General features: G+C 39.8%; 1 protein-coding gene across 1 annotated transcript in view; it reads right to left on the bottom strand.

The window, feature by feature from the left end:
- Positions 1 to 16568, bottom strand: part of bmpr1bb (bone morphogenetic protein receptor, type IBb) — a 67750-nt gene that overhangs the window by 14769 nt on the left and 36413 nt on the right. Inside the window, exon 4 of the mRNA XM_074690879.1 lies at positions 5771 to 6064. Coding sequence (XP_074546980.1) covers positions 5771 to 5846 — 76 coding nt within the window. The 5' untranslated portion in view covers positions 5847 to 6064. The remainder of the gene's footprint in view (positions 1 to 5770; positions 6065 to 16568) is intronic.

Raw genomic sequence — 16568 nt, 5'->3', positions numbered from 1 at the left:
CCACACGAAACTCTCGCACATGTGCACGTACTGAACACGCACACACACTAGGACGTGTCTGAGGAGCACATTCCTCACTCACCCTCACTCGTCTCTGCTCCCACACCCACATCAGGTTGTCTATTTTGAACGCGCAGCTTCCTGCAACCTGTTCTGTGTTTACCGGCCGTGACTGGACTGCCGTGGTGGAGGAATGTGATGGTCACTTTGAGGCTCACAACCACCCGCAGCAGCAGATTTATGGAGGAGAGGAGCTGTCTGTCTGCAGGAGACTCCACACCACCACACCGTAGCTCTACTCGACTTCCAGAAAAAGCAGATCCACTGTCAGGGATTCACACCCGAGTGCACAGAGAAAACTTTCCACAGGGGTGTGAATACAGCAGGGAGACGCTAAATCCACAACAAAATACTTCCACAGAGGAAAACAAATACACAGCAGACACAGAGGCTGACTGACTTTTGATAAAATACCATGAATTTCAAGAATGTCAGTATTCATTCTGCATACATTTTCCCCTGTCAAAGCTTTGAGTTTCAGATTATAAAGCACACAATTAAAGATGGAACCAATCTTGGTTATTTCATGAGCTTATTGAGATTGTGCATTGTTTGTAATTACTGGGTTGGTATATCTCACAGATTTTTATTTTTTTAAGTTTTTGATTTATGTTTTGATATTGTATTGTATTTCATGTTAAGCACTGCATGGACTTAGGTTGTTTTTTTTCATTTTCTGATGACTTTTAGTTGTGAAACACAGAATTTGATGGTTTTTAAAATCATTTAAGCCCTGTACTCATTTTAAAATAGAAAAGAAAAAATGTTGAATCAGGAAAAAAAAATCCTTTTTTTTTTTTTAAATGCTTATATGGAATTTCTAATACTTTCTTTTTTAAATTTCAATACTAAAAAGAAAAACCACACGGCAGAACTTTTTAAATATGACTACAATAATTCAGTCTGTAAGGGGTTCATTTAAACTAAATTCAAACTGAATGTAAAACATAACTGGGAATATGAAAGCGTTAGCATAAAATTGCAAAAAATGTAAAAATTCCATCATCTATAGTGATAAAGCAGAGGATTCTGCTACAACCTTACCTGCTACCAAGCTGCACAGAGAGAAAAAAGAAGCTTAAAAATGGTCAAAGCTCCAAAAGAACAGCTGTGTTCTGGACCAACAGGCCGTAAACCAAAGAGGAAACAAATACTGTAAGGCTGTTTACTTTAGGCTCTCACAGCACTGCATCAAAATAAAACAAGACTCTGTAGTGGCAGTCACTGCATGAGCTTGCTTTGATATCTGTAATCACTCTTTGCTGCTGCATCTACATATGTAGGTTTAACTGTACCACACAAAGAGGAAGACTATATAAAATAAGAGGCAACCTGTTTGGTATTAGCAGAGAAGATTTGGCAAATTTTTGACTCTGCTCTGTTGCTTATCCTTCAAATGCATGTCCCTTCTGTTATACCATTTAAAAAAGGGAAATAAACAGACTTTACAACAGTTTAAAATGTATTGCCAGGGAGCATCGTTGCAACATAGAAAACCATCCTGTAGCCAGGGGAATCAAAATTTGACGTTATTTTTCCAAATCATGGTTGGCTCATTCAACAGGTTTGGTGAAACATATGCTGCAATCAAAAACTGTTGTGTTTTGTCTCAGGGAAAACTGACTGTATTCTGCAAATGTAACAGCAGTGTGGCTCAGAAAGAGCCCAGTTTAGCACCTGGGCTGCCTGCAGTCCTGACTTGTCACCCATTGAGGGCATTAAGCACAGCATGACACCGTGACATGAAAAAACAACACCAAAGGAGACCCCCAAACTGTTGGGCAGCTGTTATCCTACATCAGGCAAGACTGGGACAACTTTCTACTTTCAAAGTCCAGGCATTCAATTAAAAATGGGTGATTATTCTTTTAAGGTTCAACAATTGATTTCACATTACAAGCAGCGCCCTAACTCTTTTGGAGTTAATGTTGTATTTTTAGAGGGCTTGTATCTAATTCTTATTTTCTTCTAATCCCTCAAGATCTGAATTTTTCCTCCTGTCTACCCACAATGCCCATCAGCTCACCTCAATGCTCGTCTATCTGTCCGTGCGGTCTGTACTTACTGGAAAAAGCCACGAGACACAGACTAATGCTGGGCTCTATTACAGACACGAGGAGACTGAAGCCATAGAGTCACCACAATCTGTCATTTTACCCCACAATATCAGCCCGGCCAAAAATGATGACGCCTGTTTTTTATTCAAGGTTATTCAAGGTCACTACTAATACATGTGCTTTAAACCCTTGAACCAAATCACGTAAATGTCAAATTTAACTTTAAAGTGTAATTGATATTGATGTATTGTGAGAATTCATTTTTCAGAAGCTGTTTTCAAGCGGGAAGACGTTCTTGGAAAATACAAGGAATCCACAAAAAGTGTTCCCAAGCTTTCAAATCCTTCAGGGCCGATATGCTCTCATAACGCACATGAACAACTTTTACACACCCCCACACACTCACATACACACTGTGCCCCTAAAGCCTGACCGCTGGAGCAGCACATCTGCCTGGGGATCAGATTCTGTGTGGGGGAACCAAATCCACATCCTGACAGGAAGCAGCACACAGAAGGCTGGAGGAGCCCAGACCTGCTGAGGGCCAACTGCTGCTGTTTTGTGCTTGTGGACCTCTGCAGCTCACTGCACTCTGACCTTATTCCACAACACTCTGCTCTGCAGACACACAGATGTCTTCTCAAGAATGTTATGTAGTGTGTAACACTTTCTGCATTCTGTAAGCTTCATGTGTGAGCTGGAATGGATTTTATACACTGCGCTGAAACCGCATGGTTCAGTCTGGCCAAATATAGTTTTGACTCCTCCTGAGGTGAAAGCTAACAGTGGTTTATAGAGTCAAAAGTACACGCCTACAGAGACAAGCTGACATTTATGGACATTTGAAGATCTCTGAGTGAAAACACTTCAAAGACTGGACATGGGAAACATCTCAAAAAGTCTAAGTCTGTCAGGAGGACAAGGTGATGACTTCAGCAAAGCAAACTGAAGTTAGCTTTGTTATTACATCTTAGTTAAAGGTAGTGAGTTTAAAACATCTGATTTTGTTTTGTTTTTTTCATATGAATTTCAAGCCAAAAGTTCCACACAGGGGACCTGGATTAACTAGGAATTGCTGCGGTTTGGGTAGAATTGACCAATCATGGATCAGCAGGCTGATCAGGACAAACGGTCTGTGTGGAGATGTCATGTCAAGAGCAGAAGCAGGCAGAAACTAGTCTGCAATTACATTATTCCATCTCACTTTGATGTATTAGAAATCAACAAACAAGAATTTTAGAATTTGACTTCTTTAACTCTTGACACCTATTCTGATAAAAGCTGCATTTTCCTCTTCCTATGAATGTTCCCCATGATTTTTCATGTCGATTTAATCAAACTTCAGTCCAGTTAATTTCAAGTAAGTTACAAGGATATTATCTGTCTTTGGAGTTCATAAAGCTGAGGTGAGCCAAGGGAAAATTCTGACCTGTTCTTATAATTAAAAATGAAACTGAAACTTAACAATGCCTCAAAGACAGTTGACTTTTAAAATTGTTGTTCAAATCTTGACATTTTGGCTCACAAAAAACACAGCTATGATTTGATGATTTCAGATGTTTTAAAAGTTTTCCAACTAGATTCAGAGAACCTGGAGAAATCTTTGTCCAAAAGAAACAAGACTGAAAACAAATGCTATATGGTTTGTTTTAAGGCCCTCAGACATTACACTACATCAAAACAGACACTTTTGTACTGGAAGTCACTACATGGGCTTAAAATGACCTGATTTTCAGTGATTGTTCTAGGACTGAGCCCGTTCAAAGATGCTTTATGACCACAGGAACTTTTTCCTGCAACTATGAGCTTTTTGACCTGAGGAAATAGGGTCTAAGTTTAGTTCTGGGGTAATAAACTAACAATACATAACGTTTATTGTCACATAGAATCTAACATCCTCAATAATAATAATAAATGCTAAGTTAAATAGGGAAATTAGTCAAAAAAAGTGTGTCAAGTGAAAAACAAATATGAGTGTAAGAAAAAAGCTTTAAAAATATCAAAAGGTTTCATTGTCATGTTTCTGAAGATAAGTTGTGGTATTTCCACTCGAATGCAATCGGAAGTAACAGGCCAGGCCTCGTCGACTCTCCGTGACCCTCACCAGCCTGTAGAAACAGGTGGCAAATTGACCATGCTGCTCAGATTTATGAGGAACCTCCCACATGTTTAACTCATTTAGGGATCCCTTCATAAGATCGAATCACAGAGGAAACAGAAAAAAAACTCTTGATGAAATTTCCCCCACATCTTTGCTCTTTTATTCAGTCTGAAACTCACCGATCCAACAATCAATGAGACTTTGAAGCTCAGTTCACAAAGATAAGAGTGAAGAAAATTCTCTGAAGCAACTTTCAGCAGCAGCCAAGGTATTTGGTGACAAACTGTGAAAGTAACAGTGAGCTCTTAACTTCTGAGTCAGTTTGGGGCTGGTTCATTTTTGACAGAGAAGCTCTCTTTAGTAACAATCTCTTTAGTTTCAGGGGAAAGAAGATTATATTATTTATTTAACTCATAATTTACATAAAACAAGACCTCTCTATGTGTTCTCTTTCAGGGGTATTTCAAAAATGTTTGATTATGTTAAGAATATTTCAAATCAACAAATCTCCAAAAACACTTTTACAACTGTTTTCTTTAAGTATTTAGACAAACAGTACGAAAAAGGGCAGATAAATCCATACCTGACAACTCGTACAAACACATAACCTTTGTATGAAACTGATACATGTTTACCAGAGGTTGTGGAGCATTTGCTGCTGAATTAAGTAAATAACAAACCATCTATCAGTGAGGGTGATTCATCCACAGCTCAAGTTATTTGGAGACATTTTCCAGATCAGCTCTGATTCTTTACAAATATTGCTCATGTTTGCGTGTGAGCGTAAAACCAGATGCTGTTTCTTTTTTACAGCCTGACACCCAACAGGCTTCTTAATGAGAATTTGAGAACAGAGTTTTGTCCACCCTAACCAAAGATTTCTATGCAGCAGCCATATTTTTTCTGATCTTTCATGAATTTGTGAAAAATTTCTTGAGTCATGTTATGAGTTGATTGTGACCAAAAGATTTCAATTTACAGTGAAACAAGATAAGGACCTTAAAATAACTGAGTAAATAGTCTGTTCCGCACTTCTATCAATTAGGCTTCTGTTGAACTTGCGTGCACAATGTGTGTTTTATTTCCCAAACACAACAAATGCACAAGTGTCACCTCCTTGATCCTCCCCACCTCTTACAACCTTACGGGGCCCGCAGTGACATGGTTGGCATTCATCGTAAAAGGACAACTGGCTGCCCATCTTCAAACAATTCAAAACACGACCAGGAGTGGAGGGGGGTGGGGGCAGATAAATACACACCCGTTCTCATGGTGGCCCCCTGTGGAGATCATGATGGCTTTTGCTCATCATAAATACCACAGGGTAGAAAATAGATGGTTAGCCTCACAGCTAGAACGGTCAACCTGCAAGAGTTTGACTTGAAAGATGTGGGAAGTCAAAAGTAAGGTGCTTTAAATGTATCTACACCTCAGGGAATAGAAATAAATACCTTACAGGAAGAGCTAACAGTCTTAAATTCAGTTTATTCAACAAGTAATGAAAATGTACTGAAATCAAACGCTCTGGAACAGGTGTCCACACAGTACTCACCATGAGACCCCCGGGTCAGTGATGCCACTCCGGTCACCAGCAAAAGAGCCCGCCAGGCCCACTCCACCACCACCATCCCTCTAGCGCCAACCCCAGTCACCCGCCTCCTTCAAATCCCTGAGGTGCTGCCACAACGAACACACCCGCAGCGTAAGTCGAAGGTGTGAGACTCCGTTTTAAATCCTTCTGTGAATGAGTGCCAATCCAGTCCGTGCACAGCTCTGAGTGACTTTCAGGAACTTCCCACAGCACCAAGACACCCTGCAGCCTCCGGCTCTACTCCACACTGACAGCCTGAGAGACAAGAGAGACACAGAGAAGAGGGGGGAGAGAAGGAGGAGGAGGAGGAGGAGGGTGTTACTAAGTTGCTCCCTCGCTGTGCTATTTGTCCGGCCCTTTCTGTGACCGGCTCACTACAGAGGGAACAGCTGAGTGTATCTGAATCCATGCACTGCCTCTCTCTCTCTCTTTCCCCCACACACACACACACACACACACACACACACACACACACACACATACACACACACACACACACACACACACACACACACACACACACACACACACACACACTTTTCATATTCACACATCAGTCATACACAGAAAGGAGAGCAGAATAGAAGGGGGCAGCGGGGTGTGGAGCAGGGCCGTGGATGTGAACTAGAGCTGAAAGAGGTGTGAAAAGCAGCAGTGAAAGCATTATGACCTATTGCCACGTGTGTACACACACACACACAGACAGACACACACACACACACACACACACACACACACACACACACACACACACACACACACACACACAGCCTGCCAAGTAGAATAGACTAAGCAAATAGTTTTGGTAAAATTTTCTGGAATCAAAATCTGAGAGATAGACTTAAGCAGTGTTTTACAAACTGAAGCAAGAAGCAGGATCAAAACTAAAATCAGCTCTTAAATGGGTCATCATGGGTTATACATCTTGGGGTAACACCTTCTCATAGACATTTCTGATGCACTTCTAAATTCCACTGACATATAAAATGTTTTTGTTGCAATATTAAAAAATGTCACATCAAAATTACATAATTTATATATTTATATATGTAAATTATCAGATGCCATCAGCGACACAGGCTTCTGTTATGGCATGTACATTTCCATTATGTATTATGTATTGATACTATTAAAACAAAGCCCTTCAGAGCTTATTTCATTCAACTGTAGTGCAGTTACAGAAAAGCTACAATAAGAAAGCTTCTAGTAGCTTTTATTGATGCATACAAATAAAGGAGTGCAGGTTGTGTTCAACAAGTTTCATGCTATGCTGAGAAATTTTATTTTTCAGTTCAGTGAATCAAAAAAATATATCAGAAGCAGCATTTTTATGCTGATGTGAAAGGAAAATGGACCAATTAAAATCACCCCAAATCTGTCAGTCTGACCTTTAAAAGATGTTAATAACAATGCAAACTAAATTGTAAGTGCTGACGTTTTTCTGGTTTATCCTGAAATGAACCGATGAGTCTGAATTAAACTGTAATTTAACAAAAGTTAAATGTGAATGATTTACAAGATTAGGGCTGATTAAAAATGCAGCAAGTGAACAAAATATGATGTAGGTTATAAAATATAAGTGGTTAGAAGGAGTTGGAATGTCATGCTTGATCTTCCTTAACAAACAGAAAGCTAGCTAGCTGGCTAGCTAAACCGTTACTGATAATGTAGGTGTCAACAAATAATGTCCAAAGTAAAACAATTTAAAAAAAGAAAAAAACTTGCTGAATTCTATATCCAGTACATCAAAGGAAAGAAATCTTGAAAATTAGAATTTAATTGACTGTATTTAAAGGTCAGCAATTTTTTTACTACCATAAAGCTCAGACTGGAAGCGTACAGGTTGTCATAACTTCATACATTGTTTTTGATTTGAAGTATATAAATTACAGGAACCTAACAAAATATACAACTTAATATATGCTACGGGGAAGCTAATGTTAGCGCTAAACCACTTTTTGTGACTAGCTTGGCTAATTCCAACTCCGCTAGGTGTTTGAGATTAGCTCTCGGGTTATTTTTATAGTGTTACACAATACAACATTAGTATGGGGATTAGCGTGTTGTTTTATTTATAAAAAAGCGGATGTACTTTTGGTATAATGTTGATATTTTGTACTTTTTAGATGCTGATCAATTATAAGTAGTAAAAGGACAGAATGTATGATTTCGAACAGCCAACAGCAGAATCAGAATAGCCTTTTTTGGTCAAGTATCTTTCAAGAATACAAGGAATCTGACTCCAGTTTTCATTGCTCCTGAAGTCCACTGTCATCTCCACAGACAAAAGCAGGTTGAGCTCCAGGTTTTTTTGACCGCATGTGAATATTGTGAATTTGGACACAAAGTTTGTAAACACCCTTCAAGAATGAAACAGTCACCCTTTTTTTAAAATCATATTTACCAAGATCCACAAAAATAAAACATTATGATAAATATCTACAAAACCATTTTGGTCAAATGTGATTGATACAGAGGAATGGGAAATATTTACCACAGGATGTATTCAAACAAAAACTTGGCACAACTTACGCAGACACAGGTGTTGTGTGAAAAGAAAGCAAGGCATTAATCTGCAACCAAGAGTCTGGTCTTAAAGAGGAGACGTGGGTGGAAAAGCATCAAGTTCCTCATGTGAGTCAGAGAGAGAAAGGGGTGAAAACACAAACACTTGTGGAGCAGCAGGGATCAGGCCATCACACGTCAGGTGATTAGAGGTGATTAGAGCTCACACCTCCAGGCACCGCCACAACTCTGCAACCTCACCCTAATCTAATTCACCAGAACACACATGCTAACATGCAATACCAGGAAAAACATGACAACAATGAGGGGACACATTCCTGTGGGGAAAGATTTATGCGGGTTACAAGTTAAGAGGATTAAGGAGACTATTAGACGGATTACATCAAGGCAGCCACACAAATCATAAACAGGCTAGAGATGGTCAAATTTCCCGAGCTTTGTACGTGTGTTTATCCACTCCAAATGGTTGTAAGGAGGCAAAAGCAGGTGTAAAAGTATCAGCACGGGAGGTCAAACAACATCAACAGCCAAATGGGCTTCCCCACCCCACACCTGTCTCCCCTTAAAGTCTGACTGGGTGGGAACAGCAGCTCCCAGAAGCCACCTCTCCTCTTCCACAGCTCCAGCGGCCCTATAGCTGTCAGTCCTGATTTGTGCATTTCTGAGTATTACATGTGATAAGTCAGCCTATTCTGGAGCACGAGTGCATGGGGAGCAATGAGGAAGGGGTCAATGCACCTCACACACCCTTCCTCGCTCCATCAAACGCTCAGCGTGGAGCCTCCCTCAGCCCACTCAGACCCCACAGGGACGGGGGGGGTACGAATGGGAACGAGTGGCTCTGTAGGTGGGGGTCATTCCACCACAAAAAAAGGGTTGAAAGTGGGGCAGACTGACTGGAAGAGTTGCTTTCAGAGGAATTAACTCTTCACTTCCCCTCTTTTGGTTCCCTCCCTTCTCTACCTTGGAGCTCTAACAGCGGTACTCGTCTGTCATCACACACATAGTTACAGCGTGATTAATATTGCCGGAGAAATCCTTCTGTCAGCACCTAAATCACTCTGCAAAACCACAAAGTTTGTTGCAACTAGAATCAGAACTTCTCAAATTAGACATGCAAGTACCAAATCAAAATACTCCATAAAAGGGTAAGTCCACTATTTCCCATATTTTGGATTTGATTAGTCATCATAAGAAATCATGAATGAGAGGTTTCATTTGGTGTTTTTCGCTGTTTTTAAATGGGTTAACTTGGCTGGGCTTTAAGGAATACACATTGGTAACCATCGTTACAACCTAATTTAAAAGTTGAGGGAATTTGACAGGCAGGGTAAGTCTAGCAATGCATGTTTTTTTTAGCAGGAAATGTCGTTTTTTGTTTGCTTTTATTGTATCAAGGACCATAACTGAGTGTATATGACTGAAACCTGTGAGTTCACCATGGACCTAAAGCTACATGTAAGCAACAACATTTAGCATTAGGGTCCCCAAGATGGTGAAGATGGACAAATGCTCATGAGAGAAGTCATTGGACGAAACCTAACAAAGCCAATCAGTGCTTGGATTTCCGTACTTCCTGGTGTGTATCTAATGTGAACATTTATGTTTTGGCATTCGTCATCACCTATTTTATATGAATCCATGAAAAACTCACAGAAAATGACTCTTATTTGCAATGGTGCAGAGACACAGACAACATGCAACAAGCAGAAAAATCAGGCAGTTACAAATGAAATCAAAGGACAGGGTGCAGCAGTACCAACAAGCAAAAAACAAAACAAGCAATCCACAAATTAAGCAATGTAGAGGCAAGAATTAGCAATAAAACAGAAAAAAGTGTAAAACAGGTGTAACTATGGGCCAGTGTAGCCTATGGGCTGATGACAATAGAATTCATGTTCTTTGAAACTGTAGTCTACATGAAAGTTTAATCTATATTCCTTACATTAAAAAATACAAATTTCAACTTTGGTTCCCACAATTCAGCTCCTATAACCAGGTTTGCTTAAAACTCAAGTTTTCACAGACATGAAGAGGATTTCTGTCTATGTGTGCTAATTACTCCTTCTCCCATATAAAGATGATCTAATAGTTGTGCTACGTGGAACTATAATTCATTACCTAAAAGGTTTTTTCTTTTTTTTACAAAAAATTCTAAATGTTTGTTCTATTTTTGTCCACCTGCAGATAAACTTGACAGGGTTTGCTTTTCAACCTTTTGAAAATCTGCATTGCCATGCTGATATTTCTGCAAATTAATTTCAACTACTCCCCAAAATAGCATGTTTCTTTCTCATGTTCACAACATTAATACGCTGGTTTGAAGCCTCTGTGTTATTGAAACTGAGACCTACACAAAACAAATAAATGGGATGAATGGGGGGGGGGGGGGGGGGGGTTGATTAAAAAGTTGATTAAAGAGAGCTTAAAGAGTTGATTTTCCACCTACACATTGAAAAAGAGTAAACAGGTGGAAAAGCAGACCAAAATTGAATCTTAAACTTTAGCAAGAGTAAAGATGCCACAAGATGAATCAACAATATTTGTTGATTCATCTTAACTCACTCAAGTCATCTTGTTGCTTTGACTGAGTGAAGTTAATTCAACATGAAGTGTCAAATGATTTGAACTAGAAAAAAACCCTTAAGAGAGCTATGAAATGTGGTAGTTGAACTTAACTCATCAAGTTTTTACAGCAAAGTAGTTTTTGTAATAATGGCATATTTGTATCTGTGAGCAAGGAGGGAAGACAGTGGATGTAGGACCCTGCTATACAAAACCAACCAAGGCAAGAAGCTGGATAAAGCCACAAATGAAGATGAGAGACAACTGCCCCCAGAGCAGGATGAGCATACGGAGCCAAGAAACAAAACTGAGTCAGTAAATGTACTTTCTGCAATGCAGAATATGAGCGAAATGATGACTGACAGGTCAGCAGGACACATATTAGAAGCATCTCTCGCATCCACCCAAGCTTCTTTGTTGACTCTTGGGAACCATGTAAAAAAAAAAGAGGAAGCCAGCTCTGACCAAGACCACTGCCTGTCCACTTTTGAGTAAATGCACAGAAATGTGTGTAGAAAATGGAGCGCTCCAAATGAAGATGATAGACCACCAGGCTCGCTCCAGGCGCCAAAACATCAAAATTGATGGTCTCACTGAAAGTACTGAGAAAGTTCACCCCACAGAGTTAGTGACAGAGTTTATTCCTGAGCTTCTGCAGCTAACTTCCCAAAGCCACTCAAAGTTGATCATGCTAACGGTACGGGAAAGCTACTCTCTGATAAAGACACACTGCCTCAAAGTGTTACCAATACAGTCATAATTTGATATCAAGGGAAGAAGAAGAAAAGTGCACATGGAGAGACAATCTTGCATCCAAAGGTAAACACATCATAGTAGGGCCACTCATGCTCTGCAGAATAAATCCTTCATATCAACACACATACACAGTTAGATGAGACTGCCAACAATGAACTTCAATGCATCGAGTACCCTGCAGTGAGGCTTAAGTTTTCATTTGGGACAGACTGAGATGGAGCTTAAGGAGGAGTTTGGCTGTGTGATTGTTTTCAATTTGTTTTGCAGACTCTGTATGGCCCCTACTCTGTCCTCCAGCATTCACAGGTCAATTAATGCAGCTTGGTTGTTTGTAATAATGTGTCTCTATTTCATACGGCAAACATTTTCTTATGAAATAGAGACCTTACAATAATACGAGCATTAGTGTTTGGAGGCACCATGAAAATGAGCCACGTTTTTTGTTTCAGAGGAGCACTTTCAAGCAGCAAACGCACCTTTCATCACACAGCGATGGATGACTGTGAAAAATCTCCACTAACCTGTGAAACAAAAAGCCGTGGCAGAACACAGATGATGAAATTACTCCGGGGCAGAGATGGAATGCGTATCATGAGCAACGTTCCAGCTGGGCCCAAACTGACCCTGGGCTCTGTGAAATTAGGAGGATTTTCAGCAGCTCAGCGATAAAACTGCTGCCATAGACTCCTGGAAAGCAGTTTATTACCGTAGCAACACAGCTGTCTGAAGCAGATGGGCCAATCTGGGGGAAAGAGTCAAGAGCGTTTGACTCTATCTTTATCAGTCAACAAAATAATTACTCACACATTTGATTGAGCTGTGTTAAAGTAGGTATTGTGTAATAACATTTTTTTAACTGTGACCTGCTGAGAGACTGTATATAAAGATAGACCACACGGCAGCTTCCTGAAAGTGAAGCCAAAACCATGGAGCTGCCCCTTCTGACTGTCTGCACTGAATATCACAAAGCTGGCAGTCTCAATGTTAATAGGGGACCAACTTTACAATCAAAATATAAACCTAGGAAATTTTTCTCAAACAGGGTTTCTGTGAGTTTAGCTAATTCTAGTTCTGCTGATTCATGTCCAAGTGTTCATAATTATTTACTTTTATCAAATATGATTGACAGCTCTTTTGATGATTAGATAACACTTTTTTCCACAGAGGAGGAAAAGCACAAACATAGCATATGCTAATAAAGAGCCTTTTCCTCCCTGAGGATTTGTTTGTTATTTTTTTCACAGAAGTGGCGAGATGACTCTGGCTTTAACTGCAGCAGGAGTAAGTAGGAGTTTTTTAACAAGAAATTTACAAGAAATTTAGCATCAAATATGCAGAGCTCTGTCAAATACTAGAAATAAATAAAATAGTACCACACTAAAAAATCACACTTTTTTAAAACTCATTTTTACTGGTGCCTGGCTGTGATACAGTATTCCTGCCAGATTGTGGCTGTAGTGCGTCTTGAAGCTGATTGCTAACCACCTAACATTACAGGAGAAGGAGACGGTGAGTGTATCTAACAGCAGAGGATCGAGAAAACACCAGCGGCTGCCAAAGGTAGAGATGGTGACGAGTTGGCCAAAACAGACACATGATGACGTCACTGAAACCTTCCATAAAGATACATGTTTGAAGCTGAGGAGGGGAGTCTGTCCGTCCATCTACCATGATTGCTGTGTTTCGAGCTGTGTGACTTCAATAAAACCCGCAAAGGCTGCCAAGTTGATTCTGTCGTCTCGTCATTGATATATGTGTATTTGCATCTGGGAAATCCTTAACAGTACCAAATTAAGTACTTTTACAGGTACTGACCGAATTCCATCTGTTGTACCGAGTACCGATTCACTGTACCATGTCTCGGTATCTAAAGGCATCCCTGCGACTGTGAGTGAGTGGAAAAGTAGGCGATTTTCCATGGACATGAACATCACATTGCAAGTTTATATATTGAGCAATAAATATATTAAATTGAAAAGTGTGAGATTTTATTATTAAACAAAATAATATTTATAAGTGCATAAACACAAGCACAAAAGTACAGAATATTGGTATCATTGAGTACCATTACCAATTGCCAGGTAATTGCCATATTGTTTAAAATGTGAACGATACCCATCCCTAGTCAAGGAAGTATAAGGCTTCTGCAATATTATAGCAAGCTGCCTGGGTTAGTTTCCTTTTTCCCACTCTTCTCCTGGTTTCCTGCTCTTCCTACTGCTCTATTCTCTGCAGATAAAGATGTAACCCCCCCCAAAATAAACCTTAAAAAAAGCCTAACTGCACCAAACTAGCGGACAGCATGTGGGTTTTTCCAGTTCAAGGTTGTAGAGAATTATAGCACTAAGGTAGTACCTTTATCCCGATCTACAGAACAGACTAGCAAAGAGTGGCTGAACTCCAATGTTGGTACAATAAAAAAAACAGGCAACTTTGTTCTCTAATAATAAAAACATCAATAATCTGTTTAACTCACTATTATTTCTGGTGATGGAAAGGGTGTGTGTGTGTGTTAAGCGAACTTAATGCTCACAGCACTAGTTTTGGCTTCACTTTTGACGAGCAGGAGGGAGTGCATCATTCATATTTTTATACAGTGAATGTATCATATTTTTAACTAATGGAGTCATCATTCAGACATCCTCATGTTTTAAAAGTGCCATATTAACTTAGAATAATAAAACACAGAAAAAAAACTGCTGATCTTAATTTCCAAAATTCTGAAATTACTCCTTCATATTTTTTATTTATGTCTGTCAAAAATAATAATTAAGAGCTGTTTAACAATTTTCCATCATAAGCCTCAAAATGTCACCTAGTTTCAACCTCTAATGTCTTAAGAGAAGCTAATCTTTTTGTGTTGTAGATGTTTTGTCATCAGTGGGAACACAACAGGGAGAAAAAAAACTACAAAGGAGATTCTATGAAAGGGACTCTAACTTAATTACCTTCTGGAGAAAATGTACACATCTAAATGTTCCCACAAGATATCAGACAATATCCATATCAACCAGCGCTCTTCAGATAATGTTAATATAACGTGAGATCCCTGCAGAGCCTCAGCCTTCAGGGTGAAGAAAGACCCTGATGAATATTCAAGATTCCCACAATAGTCAGGCTGAATCACTCTGCTGAGATTGACGCTTTGAAGTCCCAAAGAATGCTGAGGGGGAAGAAAAACGTCATTCATAAGGAGTGAAAAGCCTGTCACAGCAAGATTCCCCCTCCCTCTGTCTGTCATGCTGTCTTATTCTCTCACTCCGTCTGTCTCACTGTCTGTCTTTCTCGCTCAAAAGCTGGAGAAAGAGTTTTTGAAAATAGCAGTGCATGGTCACTTGAATTTGTTGATTCTTTTTTTTTTTTAGTTGAGAGCCGTAAAACTGTGGGAGAGATAAAGCGCTATCAGTTTTAGAGTATTTTAGTTATTACTACAAGTGAAAACTCTTAATCTCTTTAGTGCCCCTAATAAATATGCAAAATATCTTTCTTCATAACACAACTACGCCTGTAGGATGGAAGAAAGCAAAGCTTGTTGAAACTCTGTGTTCCAGACAACAAGCCGAGAACATGATGTATCCTTGTTCTTGAATTTCAGACATACATACAGATGCACAGTGTGCAGGTAATAATTAAATTTTGTTTCAGGCTCAACGTTTTCTGTGAGCTGATTGTCTGTGTCAGGTCGTTAATGTCAAGACTTTACTGATTCTCGTAAACTTCTCTATTAACGCTGCTTCTGGCCAGACAGGTAAACTGAGCCAAGAGATGGCATGTGAAACAGAAATGTGATGCTTTTTATTGAGAAGCTCAAAAAAACAAAATGATACGGCTGTTTTTTATGTAGTCCAGTGGATTAAATGAAAACACAGTGTGGTGAAAATCCTGTCAACCTTAGCCCCAAAGCAGCTTAAAGAGTTGATTTTCCACCTACGCATTGAAAAAGAGTAAACAGGTGGAAAAGTAGACGGACATTGAATCTTAAACTTTAGCAAGAATAAAGATGCCACAAGTAGGACGTGACTGGAGCTGCAGCTGCAGTGTCACATGACGTTGACGCACAGAGGGTGAGTTGTTAAAAGGAAATAAAACTTTGACAGGCAGAGGTGTGTCCCTTCCCATCAAGCTTTTCATGATGTGAGTGCAGGCATATTTCAAGTGCCTTAAGAGGAGGTATTGTGCTACTATTCGATAGTAACTACATGATTTACAGCTGAAAACAATCCATATTTTTCTCACACTGGTGTTTTAGAAAACTCATTTCAGCCACTGTCTAAATGCTTTATTGTGGCTGCTGTCTCTTTAAAAGTAGGGTTTGCAGGAATTGTCATTGCTTACTACTACTAGTAAACACAACATTCAAACTGAGCTCCTCCACCGTGGGATCAGTGCCAGCAGCAGCGCACACCCACAACCTCAGACCGAAGCTCTCTAGCCCAGCAACCACCTGTAGCATTGCATTTCTATGTGGCAGCAACTCGAGAGCCGTGCAACTCCCATCACTCTTCATCCTGTGCTGCTCTTCAAGTGCCTGAAAGTGATTGGAAGTCAATCAAAGCTTCACCCTCCTTGAGAATTAAGCTTGATCTGTTTGTCATTTCGTCTTAATTTGGTTGTGTTTTTCTCCCTCTGTGCTGCGTCCACTATCATAGCCGCTCAGAATAGCTTGTTCCACTCGCAATTATCAACACATTCAGTCACTCGCGCTCTGAGTGTGATGTGATTGGCTGAGGTTGCCACATCTACTCTCCATCTAGAAATATCCTGAGACAACCAAAACATGTATATACAGGCAGAGGTGGGGTTGAGGCAGATAAAGACACTGACACACAAGTACAGAGACCCGTAGGAGATGACCGAGCAGGATTATTTCGGTAAAAGTTGACATCTTATTTTTTTTTTAGAGAAATCCTGC

Source organism: Halichoeres trimaculatus, unplaced genomic scaffold, assembly GCF_033239565.1.
Source record: "Halichoeres trimaculatus isolate MK-OKI-2021-1 unplaced genomic scaffold, fHalTri1.1 fHalTri1_scaffold_16, whole genome shotgun sequence".
Taxonomy (NCBI): Eukaryota; Metazoa; Chordata; class Actinopteri; order Labriformes; family Labridae; genus Halichoeres; species Halichoeres trimaculatus.
This window is presented reverse-complemented; position numbering and strand designations above follow the sequence as displayed.